A 23,872-nucleotide genomic window follows, 5' to 3' on the forward strand; every position below is an offset into this window, starting at 1 on the left:
GTTAAACGTATTAAACGTGTCAAAAACGTGTTAAACGTGTGAAAACGTATTAAAAATGTCAAAAACGTGAAAAATGTGTTAAACGAATAAAAATGTGTTAAATGAGTCAAATACATGTTAAATAAAAAAATAAAAAAAAATAATTTAGGTTACCCAACCCATACTGAACCCAACCCATACCCAACCCATATTAGTAAATAATATGGGTTGAATTATGGGTTGGGTAAATTTAATTTGGGTTGAATATGGGTTGGGTAATACGGGTTGAGTTTACCCGTTTGCTCACCCCTAGACCTCAGTAGCGCTTGGATCTTCATTTGCTGCTACTATGACTGGAACACCTTCTTCTTCTTTGGCTGCTACACCATCGTTGTTTGGGGTTTTTCGAATTTTTTTGAAGAGTTTCGATCCAATCTCAGCATACATCGTTTACATGTTACGATTGCGGAGTGTAATAAATATAATATAAAAATAATATATCTGTAAGATATTATCACAATATGATAAATTGTATAATATTATATTATATTATATTATATTATATTATATTATATTATTTTCTTTATAAATTTAATTTAATATTTATATAAGAGACATGTCATTGAATATAATCTCTTTTTATATTCTTATAAATTTAATGATTATTTTTATAATGAATTTAATGATTATTTTTATTAATAAATTTAATGATTGAAATAATATTTAATTATGTTAAATTATTTATAAAAAAACAAATAATGGATATTTGAACCATAATTATGATCCTTCAAATTCAACTAACCTTAATGGATCACACTAATTCGTAATTTCTAGCAATTTGATTTTCATGGTTAGTTAGTATCATCATACTTTTGCCACTAACACTCAACATTAACATGATTTTTTTATTAACATCTGTAACTTTAAGCAAGAATTTTTGAACATGCAAATAAGTGAGTAATTTTACTATTGACACCAAGAGTATTTTTTTTTTTTTGGATTTTGTGAAAAAATATTGTTCAATGAATAAGTATGTTATTTAATTTTAATTTGTTAAATTATTGTAATAATATTTTTTATTTAAAATTTAATTTTTTAAAGATAAAATATTTTTTTAATATTTTAAATGATGAAACGAATGATTATAATAATGTAATAGAGAAAATTTATATTGATGTTCTTAATTATTCATATCAATTATAGTCTGTTTGTGAATTTTAGTTTTTGTAGTGGATACCAATTTCTAGCAATTTGATTTTTTTTTTGTTAGTTAGTATTATCATCATATTTTTGTCACTAACACTCCAACTTTAACATCATTTTCTTTTAAAATTTGATGCAACATAAATATTTATTTTATTTTATTTTTATCCCTTAATGAGTTTATAATTTAAAAAAAAAAAACTATTTTAAAGACTCATTTATTCAAAGATTTTATAAATTGTAGGTCAAGTTTTGGAAATAATTAGTATGTGATAATTTCATATAATTTTATAATAATATAATGAAAATAATTTGGAAAACATAATTTAATAATATATCAAACAAATCAAGATAGTTATTTTTATTTGTTCGGTAAATAATATATTTGTTTCTCATTTAAATGATAGCAAGATCTTAAACTATAAACAATCGCTCATGTATAATTTAATAATTTCAGCTGCTTCGGTTAATTAGTTTCATGATATTTTTGCCATTAACAATCCTTTTGTAACATGATTTTCTATTAAAAGTTACAACTACAAGTAAGAAATTTTTATTTAAATGATTTTTTGAATAGATCTTAACAAATTAATATATCTTTGAAAAACAATTAGGATACTTTTGGATGAGTATAATTAAAGTTGATAATGAAATTATTATTTCAATTTAAAAAATGATATTACATTATAATTCAATTCATATGTTTGGAAACTATAAAATTATTATTCTTCTAATTTTTATGTTTGAAAAAATTTATATAATAAAAATAATTTTAATATATATTATCTATTTAATTAAAATATTAATTTGAAACAATGAAATAAAATAGCTTAATGTCACGAGATTTATTTAAGTTTATATTTTTATTAATAAAATATCGGTTCAACATTTTAACTTCATAGATTAAAAAAACAAATATATATCGGTTCGACATTTTAAATGATTAAGTGTGTTTCCAGGCTACAAACTTAATCCGTTGTCCCATTTTTTCCCCAAAAATTAATGATGAAAAATAAAACTCTCTCATTCTACATTTTATTTTATATTTAACATTTTGACCTCACACTTTGGTCAATCAAATATTTGATTCATATTTTTTAACTACTTTCAATTGATACCGGTCTATTATCCCTTGACAAACCACATCTATCCCAATCACACTTGGTTAAAGGGTTTGTTATTTTTAACCGTTTTAAGTTTATGGGTGGTTCAACCCACAATCCAACCCAAGTATTCATTTACTCTCACATATATATCCAAATTAACCACAACTTTCGACTCGGCAATTCGGACACTTTAAAAATTAAGCATCATTATTCATTATATATATATTAGTTAGTTAAAAAGTTGAACTTATATTGTTAAAATATCTCGAGTTCATCAAATTTAGTGTTGAATTTAAAATATAAAGTGTTGTTAGCCTAGTTCGTTAAAGGGTTATACTTCTTTTCTTAGATTGCAAATTCGAAATATACATATAGCATTTTTAATTTTATTTTTAACCGTTTTAAGTTTTTGGGCGGTTTAACCCACAATCCGACTCAAGTATCTATTTACTCTCACATATATATTCAAATTAACCACAACTCTCGACCCGACAATCCGGACACTTTAAAAGTTAAGCATCATTTTATATATATATATATATATATATATATATATATATATATATAAAATATTAACCGGTTTGGTATCTCTATATTTTATTTTAATGTCTCATCTGAGTTAAAATAAAAAATTGGACGGCAATATAATATTATATAAATAGTTTGTAGGAGTTAAAAAAATCTAAATCCCCTTTTAAGCATTTTTGTTTTCTCTATTATTATTTATATTTGTTCTTATTTTGGATATTATTTTTCCTCTAGATAGTTATTTGAAGAAAATATATGTCAATAACAACGGTTAATATATTATAAAAAATCAATCAAAGAGAAACAACAAATCTTTTAACATTCTTGAATGTGATTAAAGGGAGAAGAATATTAGATGAGATGACAACATAAAGAAAAAACAGTAATTGAATAATGAGAAATATGACTTAAATAAAAGTTATATGTAAAAGATTTGTAAAACAACATTTGATAAGAAGTTAAATTTTCTTTTAACTTTATTATTGCTACAATTTGATGGTGCTTGAATGATTTTGAACTTGATACCAAAATTGTATTATGAGTCAATTTAATTTTGGGGAGAAATTATAAAATTTTACTTTTTACATATTCTTTTATTTACATAAAGTTACAAATTATTTTTAAAAATCCAAAAAAAATATGATCACATAGAGCTTTATATTATTTATTAATAAGATAAACAGTTGTAATTGCTACACAAAAACAAGCATATTATTACCTAAATATGATCTTTAATTAGAATATAATTAAAGTAAGTAAAGCCTAAGATAGTGAAAATGAAAAACCAAAAACAATAAATACATTGTTCCAAACATAACAATTCTTTAATTCTAAAGTTAACTATATATCCAAAGTCTAATGTAAAGTTGTTGGTCAGATATACAGCCGATGAATTCTAGGCATATTAGGTTTTGAAGGATTCATAGGCTTCTCAGCACTACACTTGTCCCAAAACATTTTCTCTACGCACATAATTTCTTGGTGGGTCTCGACCACTTTTAATTTTTGGAAAGCCTCCACAACTTCAGACATTGTAGGCCGACAAGTATAATCAGGTTGTACGCATTGCACAATCAGCCTTGTAATCTCTTTTCCATCTTCATTGCAATATGTTGGATCTTTCTGTAATCTCTCGTGTACAAGAGTCGTCTTCTCTATATCATTTGAAGTAGCCAAACATCCATCATCCGACTCAATTTTCATATTTTCAGATATCAAGCATTGAAGCAACAACCCAAAAGACAAGACATCGTCCTTCGTGGTCCAAGTGCCTGCTGCCAAAGTATCTCAATCATTGTTAGTCAAAATATTACTTCCTAAATCAAACACACAATAAGTCAAAATAGTAGATTCAGCACAAAAACAAAAACACACACATATATATATATATTTAAAAGCTAACCAAATTTAAGACATTCCATATCATTTACAAGTAAATATGTATAATGTATTCATAGATAAGTAACTAGACTACTAGAATTAGCAACTCCTAAAAGGGATCATCATCTAGATATAATTCTTTAAGCTAAAATTGGCTAGCTTACAGCGTATGTCATTAGCTGGTTCTCTTCCCAAGCTTGGAAAAATCCCACCAATTATCATACCAAAGTCAATTAACTTCGGATTGTATTCCTGTATATCAAGTACCAAAATAATTATCCTTTCTTTTTCACTAGAAACATTTTTTTTTTTTGCGATAAAAGGGAAATATAAATCTAGAAAATCACAATTTAAATTTTATTAAATTACCTCATCTAACAATATATGAGTTGAACGCAGATTACGAATAACGAAAGGATCCATGCGATGCGGTACAACATGCAAAAACTTGAGGAGAGAAGCCACTCCGCACGCAGCTTTAGTCCTATGTAGCCATTTAAATTCACCTAAATATGGAAAAAGCACATGTTAGTATATACTCTATATGGTGTCTATGATGCACCAGTTAGTTTACTTTCGGGAGTTTAGGAATCTTGCAACTCCTAAAGGACATGCGCAATAAAAAATATAGAATGCTACTTTCATAGAATGAAAAGAAATATACCACTTGAGAGGAGATTATGCATGGAATTCTGAAACTTCACAAACAATACAATGGCAACATTTTCATCTTCAAGACAGTAACCCATCATTCTAACCATCCCAGGATGACAAATATACATTTCATGATGTAAAAGTAATATTTCATCCTGCAAGATTGTTATACAATTTTATGTTAGAACTTATATGTTCAACAAATGAAATTTCAAAAATAACCATACCCCTAGTCTCAGTAAATTATGTTGCAGATTTTGATCATTGTCCCATATCTTAACAATGATGTTTCGATTTCCAATAGAACTATTCGTATAAACTCCACGAAAGATCTTGCCAAACTGAAATTTTCCAATGTAATTGTTTTTGCTGAAATTGTCAGTGAAGTATTTCAATTTGTCACTAGTGAATCTTCTGATATCGTAATCCCGAAAATAGCTGAGATTATCTGAAGAAAAATACAATGTCAGTCTTTAAGAATATCTCAAAATGAAACTATTTATCTATTTCGTAAAACATTTTTACATGCATTTAATTTATGAGAAATGATTAAGGGAGGGAATTTAGTGAGGGAATTTGGTGAGGGAATAACTTGATATCACCTTCATTGGTTGAAAAATATAAGTGAATAAATGTGTGTACCTATTTTGGTATCTCTATACTTCATATCGTTAATGGGTTTCTTGTTATTCCACGTATAAAAAGAGAAGTAGGGGTGGAGTTTCTTGATCAAAAGTTCTTTTTGATTCTGCAGAACACGCAGATGTAAAAGTTTATTGACAACTTCCTTCATTGACGGCCGATCTTGACATTTATAAGATGTACAAAGCACGCCTATCATTGAAAGCTTTTTCCCATCAACATCATAGAAACATGGATCTGCCTGCAAGCTCTCGTGAACCAATGATTCGCAAAGCTCATATTTTTCATGTTCCCATTCGCTTACAGAAATCTCACCCATTAGCCGCATTTCATCTGTGGTGATTTTTTTGGAAACTAGGCTTAGAAGCATAACACCAAATGCATAAACATCACTCTTTTTTGTCCAGGTTGCTGCAAGAAAGAATTTCAAATATTAAGTGATTACTCTATTTTAAAATGACAAGATGTCAAAATTAAGGGAATGATTTTAGTCAGAAACATAAAAACGGTACAATTTATGGGCTTGCTGGAGTATAAATAAGAAGATCAACGACATCTTTCATGTAAACAACCGATTTAAATAACAGATATAACCAGATTCTTTTGAATCCACAATTTGAACCTGCAATGGGCTTATACCAGCTTGCTTAAACATGGAAGTGGCTTAGACAAATCATTTTTATGTATTGATTAATCCTTAGTCGATGAACACTACATGAAAACGGCGCACTTCTGCTCAAAAACGAAATGTCCCTCGAAATTCTTGCTCCCATCGGATCCAGAATTGAAAATAAGAGGATCGAAACAATATTTCATGTCATCCACGCATTTTCAAATTCGATAAATGTTGGTTGGTTGATTGTATATTTCATCATATAACTCTATAATGAAACTCCAACAATATACGTTGTAAACAAAATAGTTAGCACGAGTATTTTGAAGATAGGAAAACAAAATTGACAAACCTATATGAGCTGGTGAGTCTTGAAATAATAAGTCTGGGTCTCTGTTAACCCTGCTTCCATAAGGTTGAAAAGAGTATACTTGCCTATTTGGAAATATTCCACCTGTTATCATGCTGAAATCAACCAACTTAGGGTTGTATTTCTGCATGTAAAAAAGAACAAAAGATAAATATGCTAACAAAAGCGGGTCTTAGAGAAAAAGAAAACATAATGTTATTGGACTGTGAAAATACAAGATAACAAAAAGTGCAGAAAACTGACCTCATCCAATAACACATGTTCTGCAGCCAAATTGCGAATCACAAATGGATCAAGGTCTCCTAGTCTAGCTTGCAAGAACTTGAGGAGGCAGGCAAATGCAAAGGCAACATTAATCCTTTGTACCCATGTAAAATCGCCTAATATTGTAGAAGATATGTTTAGATATAGTTGAAGGATAATATAAAAGGCAATGGTTTGAAATTTTCATGCCAGATGAATTGAAGATAAGAAAAACAATACAGTTTCAAATGAATGAAACATATATGCTTTATATTTGTAAGAATAAACTAAAACAAAGAACGTGTTTTTATAGAAAAAAATCTTAGTTTGAGATTTTTTTTCATGTTTACATGTTGTGTAAGAACCTAAGCAAATTAATGAAGATACCTAGTTATGAATAAAAAATAATTGATATTATAGTCATGTCTTTGAATTGGAGAAGCCAAATTTAGATAAACCACAAACATCGTGAAGTTCATCAATATCGTTAAGTTAAAAATCTAATCACTCAAGAAATGTTTAGGAGTTTCAACTTATCAATGAGACAATATATGTTGTTAAAAGAAGAGTAAAAATACGAAGATGTGAAAACAATATGTTGTGATTGTAAATAGAATAGTAGGGTTAGAGTATATTTGTATAGAAAGAAAGATATAATTGTTAAATATATCTTTTAAACCTAAACTAAAATTGTGTAGAAAACAAACCTCTGGGGATAAGGTTGAAGAGTGAATCGAGGGACTTGATGTTATAAACAACAGCAGGTGGATGGTTTTTGTCTCGACAATATCCATACAATTTGGGAATGCATGGATGCACAAGCCTTTCATGTCGGAGCATAATGAGTTCATCCTGCGAGAATATTATTAAAGTTCCTTAAAGATTAATTAATTAAGAAGAGACAAAAAGAGGGAAATAGAATAACACATGATTACCATCAATCTGCGTTCATGATTTCCAATGATATATTTATTTATTTCTGGTGCATCCCATGTCTTGATAGTGAAGTGTTGATCATTAAGAACCCCACGAAAAAGCTTACCGAACTGATAAGACCCAATGCAGTTCTCCTCTCTGAAGTTATCAGTCATTATTACTAAGTCTTTGTGTGTGAGTAACTTTGGTTCTTCTTCCCCTCCTCCTGATGAAAACGAAAAAACATGTTATCTAATGTAATAGATATGAAAATAAACAAGTGTGCCTAAACTAAATCGAGTTGGGGGCCGGTAAGAGAACGATGGAGAAAGCAGATGATGATCTTATCTTAGATAGAATGCTAACCATATATCTGAGTATCTAGTCTAGATTCTATTGTATTGAGCGGGAGCTTGTTTCTCTTTCCCATATCAAGCGAGATAGAAGAAGGGTGGAGCCTCCTCCTTCTTCTTTTGTTTATTTCTTTGTTTGATCTTAGGGACAAAGAAATATATATATATAATATATAGATTTGATTTCAATAAAATATTTTTTTTAATACTTCCAAATTTAAGTATTTTATATATTTAATTTCATTATTTTTATTACTAAATCACACTGATTTAAAACAAACTAATTTTGATGATTTTGATTTTGTCTTCAGTTCTTTAAAAACAAACCCTTAAATCTTCAAACTACAAAAATATTTATTCAGAGTGACAATCGATCAAATCATGGATGCTAAATTTTGATGGCTTTCAATTCTTTTTAAACTCGTTGCGGATTCTTTTAATATATTTTATTTTAATTTTAGTGTCTCATATCTAAGTTCTTAACATTATCTTTGACGTCTACCTCTGTACTCTACCCTATTCTACTCTACGTTATGTTATTATAAAATTAACTTTTATTAAAAATGGCGTTGATGAATTACTAGTATTGTACTGACATAAGAATTTGTTTTTCAATCGATTTTATCTAGAAACATTTTGAGTTGAAACAGAACATGATTTTAAGGTGTCATTTTAGTTCTCTTTAATTAAAAAAATAATAATCTTCATTATTTATTTGAAAAAATGTTTTTTCATTTCTAACTGTCAATAAATTTATGATTGGAATCTGATGTTATTCTTTTTTATGTTTGCGTTAATTCTTTTAAGTTTAAAAGTCTCAACTTCAATACAATATGTATAAATTTATTTCAATGTATCAAACTTATCAAAATACTAAATATTATCTATACAAATGTTTATATCATTATATGTCTAAGTTGTTTGGACAAAACTCATAATTAACCTTAACTATTTTTTTAGAACTTTGACAAATATATAGACTTCGATATTTACCTCGTGAACATTTAATTATGTGGAATATACATATTTTTTTTATTTATTAGAGAAAAAAGAAAGAGCATACACCTTGAACTACAAAATTTAGAACCAAATACAATATTGTTATGCTTAGTATAACCATAAGTTTTCAACAAAATGATATTGGTGTGATATTCTTTTGATTTTTTATTTCTAGTTTGAGTAATTGGATGATTTATCTTTTTTGTCATGGGATAAATTATAAATATACTCTTTTTCCCAACATAATTAATAGTCTTGACTATTTTGTTTTGTTTTGTTTTGTTTTGGTATAATAACATATTTTTTTTTCTTTTCAGTAGGTTTTTGAATTTTGTTAGTGTGAATACCACCGATAAATATAATTAATATAATATATTGGAAATGTAATATAAAAATAATATATTATTAAAATAATATAATATAATATAATATTATATTATATTAATTTTTTATAAATAATTTAATGTCTATAAAAAAAATTGTGATAATATAATATTATATAATATTATATTATATTAATTTTCTTATAAATAATTTAATGTCTATAAAGAAAACATGTCTTATATTATTAATATAATATAATATAATATAATATTATATTATATTAATTTTCTTATAAATAATTTAATGTCTATAAAAAATTGTGATAATATAATATTATATAATATTATATTATATTAATTTCCTTATAAATAATTTAATGTCTATAAGGAAAACATGTCCTACGTAATTTAGAGATAATTCAATACAATATATTTCTCTATATTCTGATACCAATAAATAACCTTATAAATTTTAAGTCATGAAGTTAATTTAGTTTCAACTAATTTTTTTAAGTTGATTTATTGAGAATTTGTTTTTTTAAATAATATTTGTTCATTGAATTCAAATAAAGTTAGTACATATTTTCTTCTCTACACATTAAACCAAAAAAAGAGAGTTTTTAAGATGCTTAAATACCTATTTTATTTTTATTTAACTTTTAGTTGAAACTTTTTGTAAATTTGAACTTTGTTCATGTTAGGTTCAATTATTTATTCTTTATGATTTAGTTATCAATCTTGGTTTTAGTTATTTTATTTTTGTGACCACTTGATTTAGTGATGGGAGGACAAGGTTTCAATATAATGTTTATTTTATAATTGTTGAATTAGACCTGAGATGAGTAATATGTGTTTTTAAACTAATTCAAGATGTTATTGATAATTTGTGAAACTGTAAGATGACAAAATGTGGAAAAAAAAACTGACCTCATCCAATATCACATGTTCTGCAAGAAAATTGTGAATCACAAATGGATTAAGTTCTCCTTGTCTAGCTGGTAAGAACTTGAGGAGGCTGCAAAGACAATTTTAATTCTTTTAACCCAGTTAAAATTCTTTTAACCAAGGTAAACTGTTATACTTTGTACTAAAATTAAGTATAAATTTTAAACATAAAAAATAAGAAATTATATTGAGATGAGAAGAATTAAATGAAAGAGATATAACTCTAACCGCTAGGGTAATACAATGGGAATGAGAGAAACTCTAACAAAAATAATTCAACTAAATCATTTCATATCACACTTTTCACAACTAATTGTTCTATTTATATTACTACATTATAACTGCCGTTTTATTTCCACCGCTATATTTAACCCTAATATCATTTTCCCTTGTATCGTTACCCACTTCTTCAATTCGTTCGTCCGCGAACGACAATAGACGAAAATTCAGCTGAAACTCTCAAGCATCTGGTGTCTCTTCGAACCATATAAATTGCCCAAATTGTTACCATAGACTATCGGGTGGTTCTTCAAACCATAAAAACTGTCCCATAAGATTTATCAATTGTAGCTCATAAAAACAATTACAAAACTCTACATTAGATGTTTCTTCAAACCATAATAAGTACTTGCATCTCATCCATGTTTTATGCCATAAAAGTTTCTGAAAACCATATCCAATGTCTTGTAATTTCTCGAACCACAAAAACTGGACACAATTTGGACTTAGCGCAAAGTATGCTTGAGAAATGAGATCAAACACCAACATCCTATCTTCAATGCCCAAAACATCATCAAACATTTTTTTCAATTTCAGCTTCCCCCAAGTCACCCCGCTAATCCCGATAATGATCATCTTTTTCAACGTAAGTTGCCTTCGTATTCTCTCGGTCATCGTACACTAGGGAGACTTGCAAATGAATAAACGAAGAACATGAATTATTGTATATTTCTTAATCAAGATTAAGTCGTCTTTTGTATCATAAGTATATGTGGAGTCTCCAATTCTTTTTCATAACAAAAGTTTTCGAGAGGAGACGCGTCTTCCACTTTAGAACAATCGTCATTAGTAGGGGTTACATCCTTTTTTGGAGCCGAATATATCAATGGGGAAGGCATCGATTGTCCCCCATCTTCTACATGTTGATAGTAATCTTCCACTAACTCATCGGATTCGAAGATCAATTTTTTACAACCATTTTTCCACTTTTGCCTTATTATTTCTTCATCAGCCTTTTGTTTCTGTCTTTTTATTTCATCAGCGATCCTTCATGATTTTAACAAGTCGGTTATTTGTTGACACTGGTCCGCGATTAACTCCCATGATTCTGACTGCACTTTCTTTTGTATATGTCGGAGATCGTCCCTTGCACATTACCCAAACTCACGCCGCAATAGTTGTTTCAACTCTCTCCACGTCAATCCTTTGTTAAGAGTTTTCATGACCACATGTTCCCTAAGCCATCGTAATACCTTTTTCCTCATGTGAGTTTTCGCAAGATGCACCTCGTCTTCTTCAAACGCATCGTTAACCCGGAAAAATATTTCTGCCTCATAAATCAAGTCTTCGACATCTTCAACATTTTCTCCTAAATATTTGGGGGAAATCATTTTCAAATCAACCACACCCTAATTTCAATTGACCTTTTTCTAAAAATAAAAAAATATTAATTAAAATTACAGCCTCAAGAATAGTAAGAGTTGGAAAGGAACGAGTAGTAATCAGAGGATGGTATAGAGCAGGTAATGAGCAGATACCTTCTGTTTCATTTTTGATTGCTCAGTCAGATCCTTCTGATACCTTCTGTTTCATTTTTGATTGCTCAATCATATTTTTTCTTTTAATTATTCGCAGTCATTTGGGAAGCACAATTGGGACTTCCTAGAACATAATACAAAAATCAACCCTATCTTCAAGTTAACCATCACACACAATAACCTCAAAACAATACTTGATTACTTATCAGCCTCTCAAAAATTTAAATCATGAATCAAACCTGATTTACGAAGTCTTCTTCCCAATTGACAAATGGAAATCGGAATGTTGTCGTTTATCTGAAAGTGGTTCGTGACTATGGAGTTAGGTTTTCGGTCGCATATGCATTCTTACGACGATGCCTCTAATCTGAGGTTTCAAACTACCTTCTGCACTTTCTCAGACGAGCACCGACTTTGATCTCTATAACAATCGGAAATCAGGAACGACGTTGACGGTTGCTAGGTTTAACAAAGGTTGATCACAATCATGTAAGTGATCGCAATCATGTGAATATCGTGAACTTAGATTCGCGGTCGCGCCAAAAGAATATACAGTTCTGCGACGATCTTTATCCTCTTTGGAGCACTTTTTCTTTAGTGATGATTACGATTCTTGTGAACTTTCTCATATTGATACACAATAATCACCTCTAACTCTTGTCAATTTTATTTGTAAACTATTTCTAAACAGCGACTACAGAGGAAATTCCAGATTTGACTTTTCAAAAGTTATAGATGACTCAAATTCAAATCGGTTTCAGCAATAATCTAATAGTACACAATATTTTGCCAAGAACGAACTATGATATCACTGTTATACCTTGTAGTAGAATTATATATAAATTTTGAACATAAAAGGATAAAAAAAAATATATTGAGATGAGTAGTGAAGAATCAAAAGAGGGAGATAGAACCTAACTGCTAGGTGAATAAAATGTTGAAATAATAAATTGAGGCTTCTTATTAGGGGCTAATTGTAATTTGGAACCTTTTCTTTGGAACCTCACAATTTGAGACTTCTTATTAGAGGTCAATTGCAATTTGGGACATATTCTTTCGAACATCACAATTTAGGGCTCTTTATTGGGGCCAATTACAATTTGGGACCTTTTATTTCGAGCCCCACAACTTGAGGTTGCGCATTGTTAGGGCATTTGTACCGGCTTCTCTATTTTGTATCCCTAAAAATAATATAAAATAATAATATCTATATTTTAGAGAATCAAAATATAAATTATTCTACATCAGCTTCCTTATCTTTATCCATATATCATTTAAATATTCATTAAAACAACCAAATTTTCAACCACCTCAACCACTTAATTACTTATTCATATATATTTAAATATTTATTGTTAGCCATGAAAGAGAAATATAATATTTTATTATTTAGGGATGCTACAATAATCCCTAAATATAAAGATTCACTGTTCATCATCCCTAAAAAATTATAAGGATAGGGAATTTGATAAAGCATTTTTTTTACAACTTTTATGTTATTTATCTTTATAATAGAGATAAAACACATTTTAAAGGATTCTGCTACAAATACCCTTAGGTTTATACAAAATAGGGTTTTGCCCTAAAGGACATGGACTTTCATAAAAAAAAAGTATTACATGACCACGTTAGTATTATTTAAAATTAATTGTCACTGTTATTTTTTTAATTATAAAAGTCACGTAATACATTTTTTTATGTCCGATAGGGAAAAACCCTATTTTGTACAAAATTGATAATGTGGAGCCCTAATTTGTAAAGTTCAAAAAAAGAAGAAAAAGGTCCCAAATTGCAATTGATCTCAATAAGGAGCCTCAAATTGTAAGGTTCGAAAGAAGATGTCTCAAATTACAATTGACTTCAATAATGAGCCCCAAATTGTGAAGTTCAAGAAAAGAGGTCCCAAATTGCAATTAGCCTCCAATAAAAATTTCTAATTTGTTAGTGAATAAAATGAGGATGAGAGATAAACTCTAAAAATAATTTTCAACTAAATCATTTCATATCTCACTCTTCACACCTAATTGTACTATTTATATTATTACATTATAATGTCACTTTATTCTCACCATTATATTTAACATCATTTTCTTTATATAAGAATTTTTTGAAATTTTAATGTGAGATGAATTTATAATAAGAAAAACAATAACACTAAACATAATATGTTAGGAATAAAAAATTGTTAATATTCCAGTGTCTTGTGAATTTAGTTATTCTTGATTTTTATATTAAAAATCTAATGACTTTACTAAATGTTGAAGGGTTACCACTTATCTTTGAGTTATTGTATCTACCTAAATCGCTTAAGGGTTACAAAACATAAGTTATTAGAAGAGTAAAAAGAGGGAGAATATGGATGTGAAAAAATAAATCTAGGGTTAAAGTATCTTGTAAAATATTATATAAAATCCAAAGATAAGTCATTGAATATAGTAAATCTTCTAATCTTTTGATTGCTCCTTATTCTCATCTATATGGCTTGAGTCAAATATTTCCTTCTAAACCATATTTTTCAAGTTGATTTATAACACAATATTGGTAACCTAAAGTTACCTTTCATATCAATATAGTAAATTTTAAGAAATTGTGTCAAATAATTTAAATAGATATTCTTGTACAAAACAAACATGGAGAAGTTACCGAGTGAATCCATGCACTTGAGGTTATAAACAATATAGTAAAGAAAGAAAGAATACAATATGTGATTACATTCTTAAATGACAATTTAATCTGAAACTTGTAAAAGGTTGAAGATTGAATTGAATATCGAATACAAGTTTGAGTGCTAATTTAGTTTTTGAATGAGGAAGGCGCCGTTAACGCATCTCAAGTCTGAATACCATTTTCTGTTGCAATTCTTCTTCTTCTTCGCCGTCTGTCACAGTGGTGGTGGGGACTTGAAGGGGAAGCTTTCTATTTGATTCTGGAAACCCCTACTTTCTTCTAGCCAGCCAATCCTCTCTCTAACATAATTGCTGGATTGGATTGGATTGGATTGGTTTGATTATTGGGGTTTCGGAAGAATTAGCTACCTACCTTGTTATGATCAATTCACATACAAAAAGGTAATATTTTCAATCGTGGGGACGATTCTGATTTTATTCTGGAAGTGTAGTTAGCTTCAATTTGCTTTGGCTGATAATAAAAAAAGAAGCTTTAGGGTTTTGAAAACCCTTGATCTATCTATCTATATATTTATCAAGGTGGGCAAAGATTATCTTATGAAGTACACATTCTTATAGAAATTGAGGCTAGTTATATATTATCGTGTTTGAAGGTTTTGAGATGGGAAAGCCTCTGTTTTATGAGATATTGGAGAAACCTGCAACGAGTTGCTTTATAGGAATCTGTAGTGTAATATGGTTTTATATTCAGAAGAAAAACATTGGATATTCTCACGTAGGGTTGAGCTATGAGACTGCTCTTGAAGGACACTATTGGAGGATTATAACCTCTGCTTTTTCTCATATAAGTGTTCTTCATTTGGTCTTCAACATGAGTTCTCTTTGGAGTCTTGGAGTTGTGGAGCAGTTAGGGAATATCGGTTTAGGGTTGGAATTCTATCTTCATTATACACTGGTTTTGGTGGTTTTATCTGGTGTATTGGTTTTGGGTTCGTATCATGTTTTGATTCAAAAGTTTAAGTTGGAGTATTTTCGTAGAGTGACTGCTGTAGGGTATTCTTGTGTTGTTTTTGGATGGATGACGATTCTTTCTGTTAAGCAACCATCTTCGAAGCTAGAGCTTTTTGGGCTTCTTTCGCTTCCCATTAGTTTTGCTCCCTTTGAGTCTCTTATATTTACTTCGATTATTGTTCCACAAGCGAGTTTCGTTGGTCACTTGTCTGGAATAATTGTTGGATACTCTATTGCTTGGGGATTGATTCATGGGATGAACAACTACTGGGCAATTACCATGCTCAGTTGGATGTTGATTATATTTGTTTTGAGCTTGAAGAGATCTGGGACATTTAATTTTAGGTTTCTTGACATTGAATCTGTTACTGATCCTTCTTTGCCTTGTGTACGGTTTCTTTCCACGACTGGACATGGTAGAAGTCTGCAGATGAGTAATTTAGCTGTTGTTGCTGGTGCAGATCTTGTCTAGCTTCTTAAATTCTCTTCCAAGTCTTTTGAAGCTTACTACTACATACATGAATGAATGAATGTTATTATCTCCCATACTCACACACCAGTGTTTTCATTGCAGCCCTTTATGTACCCACCTTATGATATTATTATTGATTTATTTATTTATGTCATATGGTATGTAAAGTTAGGGAACACCAACTTGAACATTAAAATATTTCAATTTTGTTTCAATTAATTACTTCTGTTTTCATCAGCTGCCCCTTGTGTGTGTTTGTAGTCTACATTTCATTTAATGTTGTATCTGGTGTGGATATGGTCGCCCCTTTTGTCCGGAGTAAATGCTGGCTATTAATCTGTGTGTGTGTAATCTTGTGTGTGGTTACTAACGAGTTTTGGTAAGAATGTCAGACATAATAGATAATAATGTTAACAAAATTCTAACCAATCATGGTAATATTAATCAAATACAAAAACAAGGTCTCCATTACACCATATTAGATATTTGCATTTTTGGGATGGTGGAAAACACTTCATATGTCTCAATGCTCCACTTCAAAACTCTTGTACTTGAAGCTGGAGCATATTTCTCATTGCTCCACTTCAAAATTCCTATAAAAACTTGTGTCAACTTGAAGCTGGATTTCTAAGAAAATGGTGGTCTACCAGGATCATGCCATGCTTTGGTCTATTATTTTTCTACTGTCATTCTACGAGGATCATGTCCCTTGTCCGGTTTTGAGTTGACAATACTATAAAGTCTTCATTTCACCTCTCTATATTGTGCATATCTTCTTCTGCACTCAATCTGATGGGTCTGTCTGCTCAAATATTTGACAATAAATGTAACAAAAATGCTCGATGAATAGGGGTTGCTTGTAGTTGTTTAAAACAAAGGGCTGTGTGCCATTCCTACTAACCGAAACATCGTGACATTGATTTGGTTGTAACTTGTATATAGACATGAAGAGAACAATCAAATAATTGAAGGAGTGGTTTGCCTTAACAGGTTAGGGCCTTCAATAAAAAAAAATACACAGAAGAGAAGACGAATTAAAACCTTTAAAAATCAATAGTACCGGAAATAAGTAATTTATGAAGAGAGATATCTCCCAAGATTCGAATGAAGAAACATGGCTCAAGTCGCCTATTTACATAAAACAAGAGAAGTCAGATGACAGAAGTTGTAAAAATCGGCTTCTGTATTGTAATCAATCAATCAATCTCGAGGAACTTGGCTCAACTCTCCTGTTTTTATTCTGCATAGACAATTCATCAATGAGATTTCAAATTTTCTGCAGAAAAAATTGACAAAAAAGCTTAAAAAGGAATTCATACTTATCATCAGTGATGGAACCACCATTTACTTGTGATGAACCAGGCGACAACAAACTGCTTTCTTGCGGACCAACAGGATGGAGAAGGCTAGAGAAACCTTGTCCAAGAGACCACCATAACCGTCTAGACAAAGAAGACTGTAAAACAACACCACTTTGATCAACAACCATAGCTGAAGCAGGATTCAACTCTGAGAATCTTACAGCTCCTAAAATTCGCTCTGGCAGCTCAGAATCAGTCTGGCTCTCAATAAGAAACGCTAGATCAACAGTGAGGGTCGTTATATAACCAAAAGCCAGATGCACTATCGCTTTTGCAACCATAGAAGAACCTATATCAATATCAACTTGTAAAAAGTTATTGGTTACACAATACTTGCAAACCAGAGCTCTCCCTATGACACATATCCCTCGCTCCCCAACTGCCCTTTTAACTATCCACGGCCCTTTAACAATGTTTGCAATCAATTTCAACCGCGAATTTCTGAACACGTCGTCGCCTTTTAAGAACTGTTCGATTAATAAAGATCCATCAGGGTTAGGAACATCCGGGGAGACGAAATATGCAATGGCACTGTAATTCTCTTTGCTCGGAACTTGTAAATTAAATGCCCATACGAGTGGCTTATTGTCAGAGGGAAATTGTTCGTTGAGAACCTTTCTGATGCGATGTTTTGGATTGGATAATGCCTCTGAGATTTTGTTAGGACCTTTAATCCAGTCGAAACCTAGTGGTTTTAGAAGATAATCGGAGGCTGGGATCTTAACTTTGGTTGAGAAGTATTGTGGGCCTCGAACCATGAAAATGTTAGGTGGAGGGGAAGACCAACCATTTGGACAATTATCTGGTTCAAGAAATGGAACAGCTCCTTCTGCTTTCACTTTCTTTATCCAATCACTCTCATTTTCAGTTACAGTGTTGGCCATATTGCATACTATAGGGAAACAAACCTGCTACCAAAGATTGGTAAGAAGCATCATTTCATTTCAATTCAAACATGATTGATTACCCAATTCGAAAGTTTATGTATTTAGAAATCACTGGCAGGAATTGATCATCATTAATATAGATCCATAAATCAGTTCAATTATCATTAAAGTGTTGTTATTATTGTTAGTTAAGGAAAAAGAAGATGAAGAATATGGCTGAAACAAGAACATGGGCAATAAGCATTTGATTGAAAAGAAGGGTTTTGATAGATGATTGTTACATGTTGTTTTATGATTCAACCAAACAAAAGAAGATCGGTCGTAAATCCACGAGTGATTAAGCACATACGAAACAAATCAATTATTCTGTGGATTGCGAGAGCAAGCAGACCCACAAAAGAAAGAAAGAAACAAACAACGGATTAAAGATGTTAAATGTTCATAAATCGCTGACCTTAATTTGGTGTTCGTTTCCTAAATTTTCTCAGTAGAAGAACACGTTGTTGCGGGTCCTTTATTCATCATCAGCAAAAGGTATTTGTGAATGAAGCTGTCATCAAAGAATGGAAGCTGGACGTGTCATTCTTCAAGGGTTTTGACGAAGAAGAAGATTTGCTGGCAGAAGCAAATCCCATTTAAGGAATCTTGTGAAAACAACAGCTTCAATTCAAGAGAATGCCACTCTTACCCTCGATAAGTATTTTTTTATATATAAAGTATTCATTCTCGTTAATTTACAAATGCAAAATTAATTTATAAATAATACAATATAACATCTGCAAAATCAAAATCAAAACGATTAAAGGTTAATTTAGATGTGCAAAAATAAAATTATTCAATAATTTGATTTTTTTTTTATGGACTTCAAATACAAACTCATTTGAGTTTGATGAGTGAAAAAATAGAGCAAGTCGAACAAACTAATTAAGCGGGGTCGGAAGATTCTCTATCAAATATTCCGGACGACAATAAAAATTGTCATTGCCCTTGAGTTGCTAATCAACGTCGAAAAATGTTCTGTCAAGTGATATTGACCATCTACGTGGTCAAAATAATGAGAAACTCGTAAAAAAAAGGTAAGGATACATGTAAGAGGTCTTTAGATGAAAGATCAGTTCAAATAATTCATTATTAAACAAATGAGAAATAACTCAAGATTTGACAATTTCATTCCCTTTGCTGCTAAGAAAAGAATGAACATAGACTCGGGAAAATCACTAGAACAATCGACAAGAATTAGCCGTAAGCGATCCACCAAAAGCTGAAAGTATTATTCGGATTATAAAATTTAAGACGACAAATTTAATCCGACTAAATATAATGTTAAATCGAGCAAAATGTAATACAAACTGAAATCTAAGCCTGAAAATAAAAACAAGACACCCATCCATGTCTAAAAAAGTCACCGAAAAAACAAAATAGTTGTAAAATATTTTAATGAATCAAACTGCTCAATTGTTGTAATTCATATAAATTGTGAATCCTAAATTGATGTAATTCATATAAAAGCATTTTGATTAATTAAATCTACCTTTTGATATTTTTTTTTAAATAAAGAAGAGCTAAGATACCTCCCACCCGGCTCCCACTTTTGATATATTAAGATGGAATATAAAATATATTTAAATAAACTAACTAATCTAATTTAAACTCAAAATATATTATAATTTCAGACATATATATAAATTTGATTTTTTATTTTTATTTTTATTTTGTAAGATAATTGGTAAGATTTTTGTGGTTGATTTTGTTAGATTAATTGTTTTAAAATTAGTTTAGAAATATATGAAATATGAATTATTTAATGTATATAATAGGATATACAAAAAAATCACAAACTAAATACAAATACATCCAATTTGTATTACATAGAATTTTAATAAAGTATTATTGAAATAATCAATTTGAATTTAAATTTATAAAAAAATGACCAAACAATTTCATTTTAATAGGGTATTTTCAAATTAAAATTTCAAATATAAGAAAAGATAACTGCTAATCTCAAGCAATCAAACATGTCTATCAAAAAATTTTATTTTAAAACACACAAGGAGCAGTAAACAAAAAAAAAAAACAATGCAAGAATAAACAACATAAAATTTGATATAATTCTTCATCTGTTTTTACCAAGTCACTGTCTAATAATAAAAGAAAGAATAAGATGATAAAAGTAAAACCAAAAAGACTATAAACCCCAAGTAATCTTACAAAATGGTAATAATGATAACATATCTTTCAAAATGGATTGGTAATAATATATTCATTATCGATGTTGTTTGTTGTCAATCAATCTTTGGAGGCGTTTGCATTTTGTTTCTGGGTCTGACAAGGCGGAGAGTTCATCCTGATCATTCTCGGATCTTGTTGTTCTTGCTGTTGAATCATCTGCTGCTGCTGCAACTGTTGCTGTTGAATCTGCTGAAACTGCTGCTGATGTTGCTTCTGCGAATGAATCTGGAGCTGTTGAAACTGCCGGGCTGCTAAGAGATGATTGTTGTTGTTGTTATTGTTGTAAAATTGCTGGCCAACTCCTCCAAAAGCCGGTGATGGGAGGTAATTCATCATCATTTGTCCACCATTAGGAACAAAAGCTTGACCAGTCACAACTTTCAGATGTTGAATCTCATCTTTCAATGCTTCATTTAGTGCTAGTAGCAACAAGATAAAAAAAAAGTGTTATATTATTCTATAAGATCAATCAATCCATTAAAATTAGGGCTTTATTAGACCATGATGATTCTTACCATCTTGCAGGTGAACCTGTTGCTCCATTGTTTGCACACGGAGTTTTAATTCCGAGTTTTCTACATTCAGACCATTTGTATCTCTCTGTCACAGAAAAGAGAATGCAGAATTTTTTTCAAATAAAACTAAACAATAACAATTCAGAATAAACATCTCTTTATTGTTATTATTACCTGCAACAGAGTAAATTGAGCTGATAATGTTGTAGCTTCGGTTTGTAAGGTTTGCACCTTGCGTTCAAGCTCAGATATATACCTCATCTTCCTTTCCTTGGACCTCGCAGCTGACTGTCTATTTGCCCAGATTCTATCCAACAACAACAATGTCAAAACTCAAATAAACAAAACCTAAAACATACAAATCCAATGTTTAAGCATGTGGAAGACAGCATTGAGCCTATTTGGTATCATGATTTTTTCAAAAAATCTACATCTGTTATGTTTTTCAAAAATCACAATCATCTATAAGAATAAGCTATAGCATAATCTTATACCAAATGAAACCAAATACAGAAAACAATGCAGTTTCAATAGGAGAATCTTCACTGTGATTGTGATAAAATAGCAGTTTACAAATCTCTCAAACATCCCGTTCCATAAACAAATGTCAGGTTAAAGGATAGACCCAATATTCAAAATTAACAATGTTCTTCAGTCCAATGAGAAAAACAAATGCATATAAATGATTGAGAAGAATGAAGAACTGTACATAAGAATACCATGATAAAAAAGACAGTTTCCAGTTCATAAATATGTGGAAAGGGGGTACCTTTTAGCACGTTTTGGATCAACAAGAGCAAGTTCTGCAAGCTTAGCAGCAGACATAGATTTCTTAGCATCAAGTGCAGATTCCTCATCTATACCAGACATGAGCATTTCCGGCTTAATTGTCATCGAACCATCCATAGACAGACTGTGCTGATGATTTCGTCTAACTCTCGTCTTCTGTTCAATTCCATCTTCTGAAAACATATTTTCTCCTGGAACATGTTCAGTAACCAAGAAAGCCGCAGCTGCAGCTACTGAAGAAGATGATTCACCAGCTTCCAAAGCAGATGTAGCACAAGATGATGAAGCAAACTTATCCATATCAAGATACATTGCTAACAAGTCTTCATCAGTATCATCAGAAAATGAAGAAGGTCCATCAAACCCTCCTAAAAGACCAAGATCACTATCAAAATTGATATCATCTGGTAAAGTAAGAATCTCCGAATGTGCACGCCTATGACCTAAAGTCTTTGGTGGGTTATCCGGCATTTTACTAATAATATCAGAGCTAAATCGACGACCACCATCTGAATTAGAACACATCCCATGACCAAAACCTGATAATTCTGAACCACTTCCTGGAGCCAACGGAGGCAATCCCGGTGAAGGCGGCGGCTCTGGTTTAACATTTCCAGATGACGAATACCCAGAATTCCGTCTCAAAGGAGGAGGCGGCGGTAGTAAACTCCCACCATGAATGGAAGATCTATCTTTATCCATATCTGAGAATCTCTCAAACCCTGTAAAATTTGTTCCTTCTTGCAAATGGGTTTACAAATTAAACCGAAACAAGCTTAGATGATAAGAGAATAGATTAGAAAGTGAAAGAAAAAACCCTAGAATCGTGCATTCAAGTTAAGAACGGCGTGAAGTTTCAAACTTTCCGATTAGATCCCGGCAGAAAAGGTTCACAATGATCAGAAAGAAGAGTTTACTTGGACCAATGAGACAGGAAATTGCAAATTCACATGGCCATGAAGAAAAAAAGCGAGATTTACTCCATGGACATAGAATACGAAGCTTCGCGAAGAAGCTATAAATGTGATTTACAGTCAATACCAAATTTTTTTATTTTTTATTTTCAAAGAAAATCCTACACGCGTCAGCAGACAGAGACAGTAGAGTGTTCAGTGTTTTGTTATATTCTAAAACTGTAATTATTAGTTTTTTAACTCTTAATTATATTTAATCAAAGAATGTTAGAATTTTTCATTAGATTTAATTAAATTTGTTTTATTTTTTTATCATGTGATTTATTTCCTTATCATCATTAGATTTTATCAAAATAAGAAAATGTTTGATCCTGATTATTTTTAAATGGAAAATAATAATCATCATTAATGTTTAGTTTAAAAGAATCAGATATTTTACTTGAGAACCAATATTATTAATTTTAAATGTTAAAATTTATGTGAATGTAACTTTAATCTGTTAAATCAACATATTATATTAATTTTTGAAACTTTAGAGATGAATTAATATTCTTTAATAATAAATGTTAAAGGAAAAAAATGAGATAACAATAAATATTATTCGGAACAATTTATTATTATGATGTTGATTGTAATCTATTTCTGATTATGTGCATATCTGAAAGTTATTCTATTATACTTAAAAAAAAAATAAGAAAGAGAAAAAGGGAAAAATAAGTAGGTGAAAAAGATTAATGATGATATTATTATCTATCTACACAAATTAAGAGCATGTTTGACCTTGAATTTGAAGAAAAAAAAATAATTTTTTTATTAATTTAATTTGCTTATTTAAATGATCAAAATATATTTAATATTTTAAAATATTATTAAAATTAATTATAATTGATAAAATTGAATAATAAGTATTTGATGAAAGAAGATTTTTTTTAAAATAATCTTTGACTTATTTAATGTGATTTATTTTTCATCATAAATCACTTATTTTTATTGAATTAATAAAAAAATATTTTAAAACTTTAAATATTAAGCATATTTTAATAATTTCATCTAAATG

The 23,872-nt window shown here is 30.0% G+C and overlaps 5 protein-coding genes across 7 annotated transcripts; 1 reads left to right on the forward strand and 4 right to left on the reverse strand.

Moving 5' to 3' along the window:
- Nucleotides 1-3,570: 3,570 nt before the first annotated feature.
- LOC124940619 (probable serine/threonine-protein kinase PBL23) lies at nt 3,571-5,292 on the reverse strand. 3 transcript variants are annotated; one of them, XM_047481141.1, is made up of 4 exons: nt 5,078-5,292; nt 4,566-5,005; nt 4,361-4,448; nt 3,571-4,090 (listed from the first exon to the last, which is right to left on the reverse strand). In XM_047481141.1, the coding sequence occupies exons 2-4, from the start codon at nt 4,617-4,619 to the stop codon at nt 3,690-3,692; spliced, it is 543 nt and encodes a 180-aa protein (XP_047337097.1). In that variant the 5' UTR covers nt 4,620-5,005; nt 5,078-5,292; the 3' UTR covers nt 3,571-3,689. The 3 variants fall into 3 exon arrangements, 1 of the variants encoding a protein (XP_047337097.1); XR_007099494.1 differs by lacking the exon at nt 4,361-4,448 and having other exon boundaries at nt 3,571-4,087; XR_007099493.1 differs by lacking the exon at nt 4,361-4,448.
- Nucleotides 5,293-5,454: 162 nt separating this feature from the next.
- LOC124939476 (probable serine/threonine-protein kinase PBL11) lies at nt 5,455-7,594 on the reverse strand. The gene is made up of 4 exons (XM_047479949.1): nt 7,426-7,594; nt 6,719-6,855; nt 6,458-6,599; nt 5,455-5,903 (listed from the first exon to the last, which is right to left on the reverse strand). Exons 1-4 carry the CDS (start codon nt 7,556-7,558, stop codon nt 5,455-5,457), a joined length of 861 nt encoding a protein of 286 aa, XP_047335905.1. The 5' UTR covers nt 7,559-7,594.
- Nucleotides 7,595-14,888: 7,294 nt separating this feature from the next.
- Nucleotides 14,889-16,359, forward strand: LOC124938200 (RHOMBOID-like protein 13). The gene has a single exon (XM_047478598.1). It carries the CDS (start codon nt 15,299-15,301, stop codon nt 16,118-16,120), a length of 822 nt encoding a protein of 273 aa, XP_047334554.1. The 5' UTR covers nt 14,889-15,298; the 3' UTR covers nt 16,121-16,359.
- Nucleotides 16,360-17,145: 786 nt separating this feature from the next.
- LOC124938358 (protein ENHANCED DISEASE RESISTANCE 2-like) lies at nt 17,146-19,009 on the reverse strand. The gene is made up of 3 exons (XM_047478781.1): nt 18,823-19,009; nt 17,440-18,389; nt 17,146-17,360 (listed from the first exon to the last, which is right to left on the reverse strand). Exons 2-3 carry the CDS (start codon nt 18,363-18,365, stop codon nt 17,321-17,323), a joined length of 966 nt encoding a protein of 321 aa, XP_047334737.1. The 5' UTR covers nt 18,366-18,389; nt 18,823-19,009; the 3' UTR covers nt 17,146-17,320.
- Nucleotides 19,010-20,438: 1,429 nt separating this feature from the next.
- On the reverse strand, nt 20,439-22,922 carry LOC124938215 (probable transcription factor PosF21). The gene is made up of 4 exons (XM_047478615.1): nt 21,882-22,922; nt 21,287-21,419; nt 21,113-21,197; nt 20,439-21,016 (listed from the first exon to the last, which is right to left on the reverse strand). Exons 1-4 carry the CDS (start codon nt 22,601-22,603, stop codon nt 20,655-20,657), a joined length of 1,302 nt encoding a protein of 433 aa, XP_047334571.1. The 5' UTR covers nt 22,604-22,922; the 3' UTR covers nt 20,439-20,654.
- Between the last annotated feature and the right edge of the window lie 950 nt (nt 22,923-23,872).

Source organism: Impatiens glandulifera, chromosome 5 (assembly GCF_907164915.1).
Source record: "Impatiens glandulifera chromosome 5, dImpGla2.1, whole genome shotgun sequence".
In the NCBI taxonomy this organism is placed as follows: Eukaryota; Viridiplantae; Streptophyta; class Magnoliopsida; order Ericales; family Balsaminaceae; genus Impatiens; species Impatiens glandulifera.

Coding starts and splice junctions, on each gene's coding strand:
- LOC124940619 (XM_047481141.1), bottom strand. CDS start 4,619: ATGGATCCTTTCGTTATTCGTAATCTGCGTTCAACTCATATATTGTTA. Junction 4,449..4,565: donor CTCATATATTGTTAGATGAG/GTAATTTAATAA, acceptor CTTGATATACAG/GAATACAATCCGAAGTTAAT. Junction 4,091..4,360: donor ACCAGCTAATGACATACGCT/GTAAGCTAGCCA, acceptor ATACTTTGGCAG/CAGGCACTTGGACCACGAAG.
- LOC124939476 (XM_047479949.1), bottom strand. CDS start 7,558: ATGCTCCGACATGAAAGGCTTGTGCATCCATGCATTCCCAAATTGTAT. Junction 6,600..6,718: donor AACATGTGTTATTGGATGAG/GTCAGTTTTCTG, acceptor TTTTACATGCAG/AAATACAACCCTAAGTTGGT. Junction 5,904..6,457: donor AGACTCACCAGCTCATATAG/GTTTGTCAATTT, acceptor TCTTTCTTGCAG/CAACCTGGACAAAAAAGAGT.
- LOC124938200 (XM_047478598.1), top strand. CDS start 15,299: ATGGGAAAGCCTCTGTTTTATGAGATATTGGAGAAACCTGCAACGAGT.
- LOC124938358 (XM_047478781.1), bottom strand. CDS start 18,365: ATGGCCAACACTGTAACTGAAAATGAGAGTGATTGGATAAAGAAAGTG. Junction 17,361..17,439: donor GGTTCCATCACTGATGATAA/GTATGAATTCCT, acceptor TTGTCTATGCAG/AATAAAAACAGGAGAGTTGA.
- LOC124938215 (XM_047478615.1), bottom strand. CDS start 22,603: ATGGATAAAGATAGATCTTCCATTCATGGTGGGAGTTTACTACCGCCG. Junction 21,198..21,286: donor CTCAATTTACTCTGTTGCAG/GTAATAATAACA, acceptor TTTCTGTGACAG/AGAGATACAAATGGTCTGAA. Junction 21,017..21,112: donor ACAGGTTCACCTGCAAGATG/GTAAGAATCATC, acceptor TGTTGCTACTAG/CACTAAATGAAGCATTGAAA.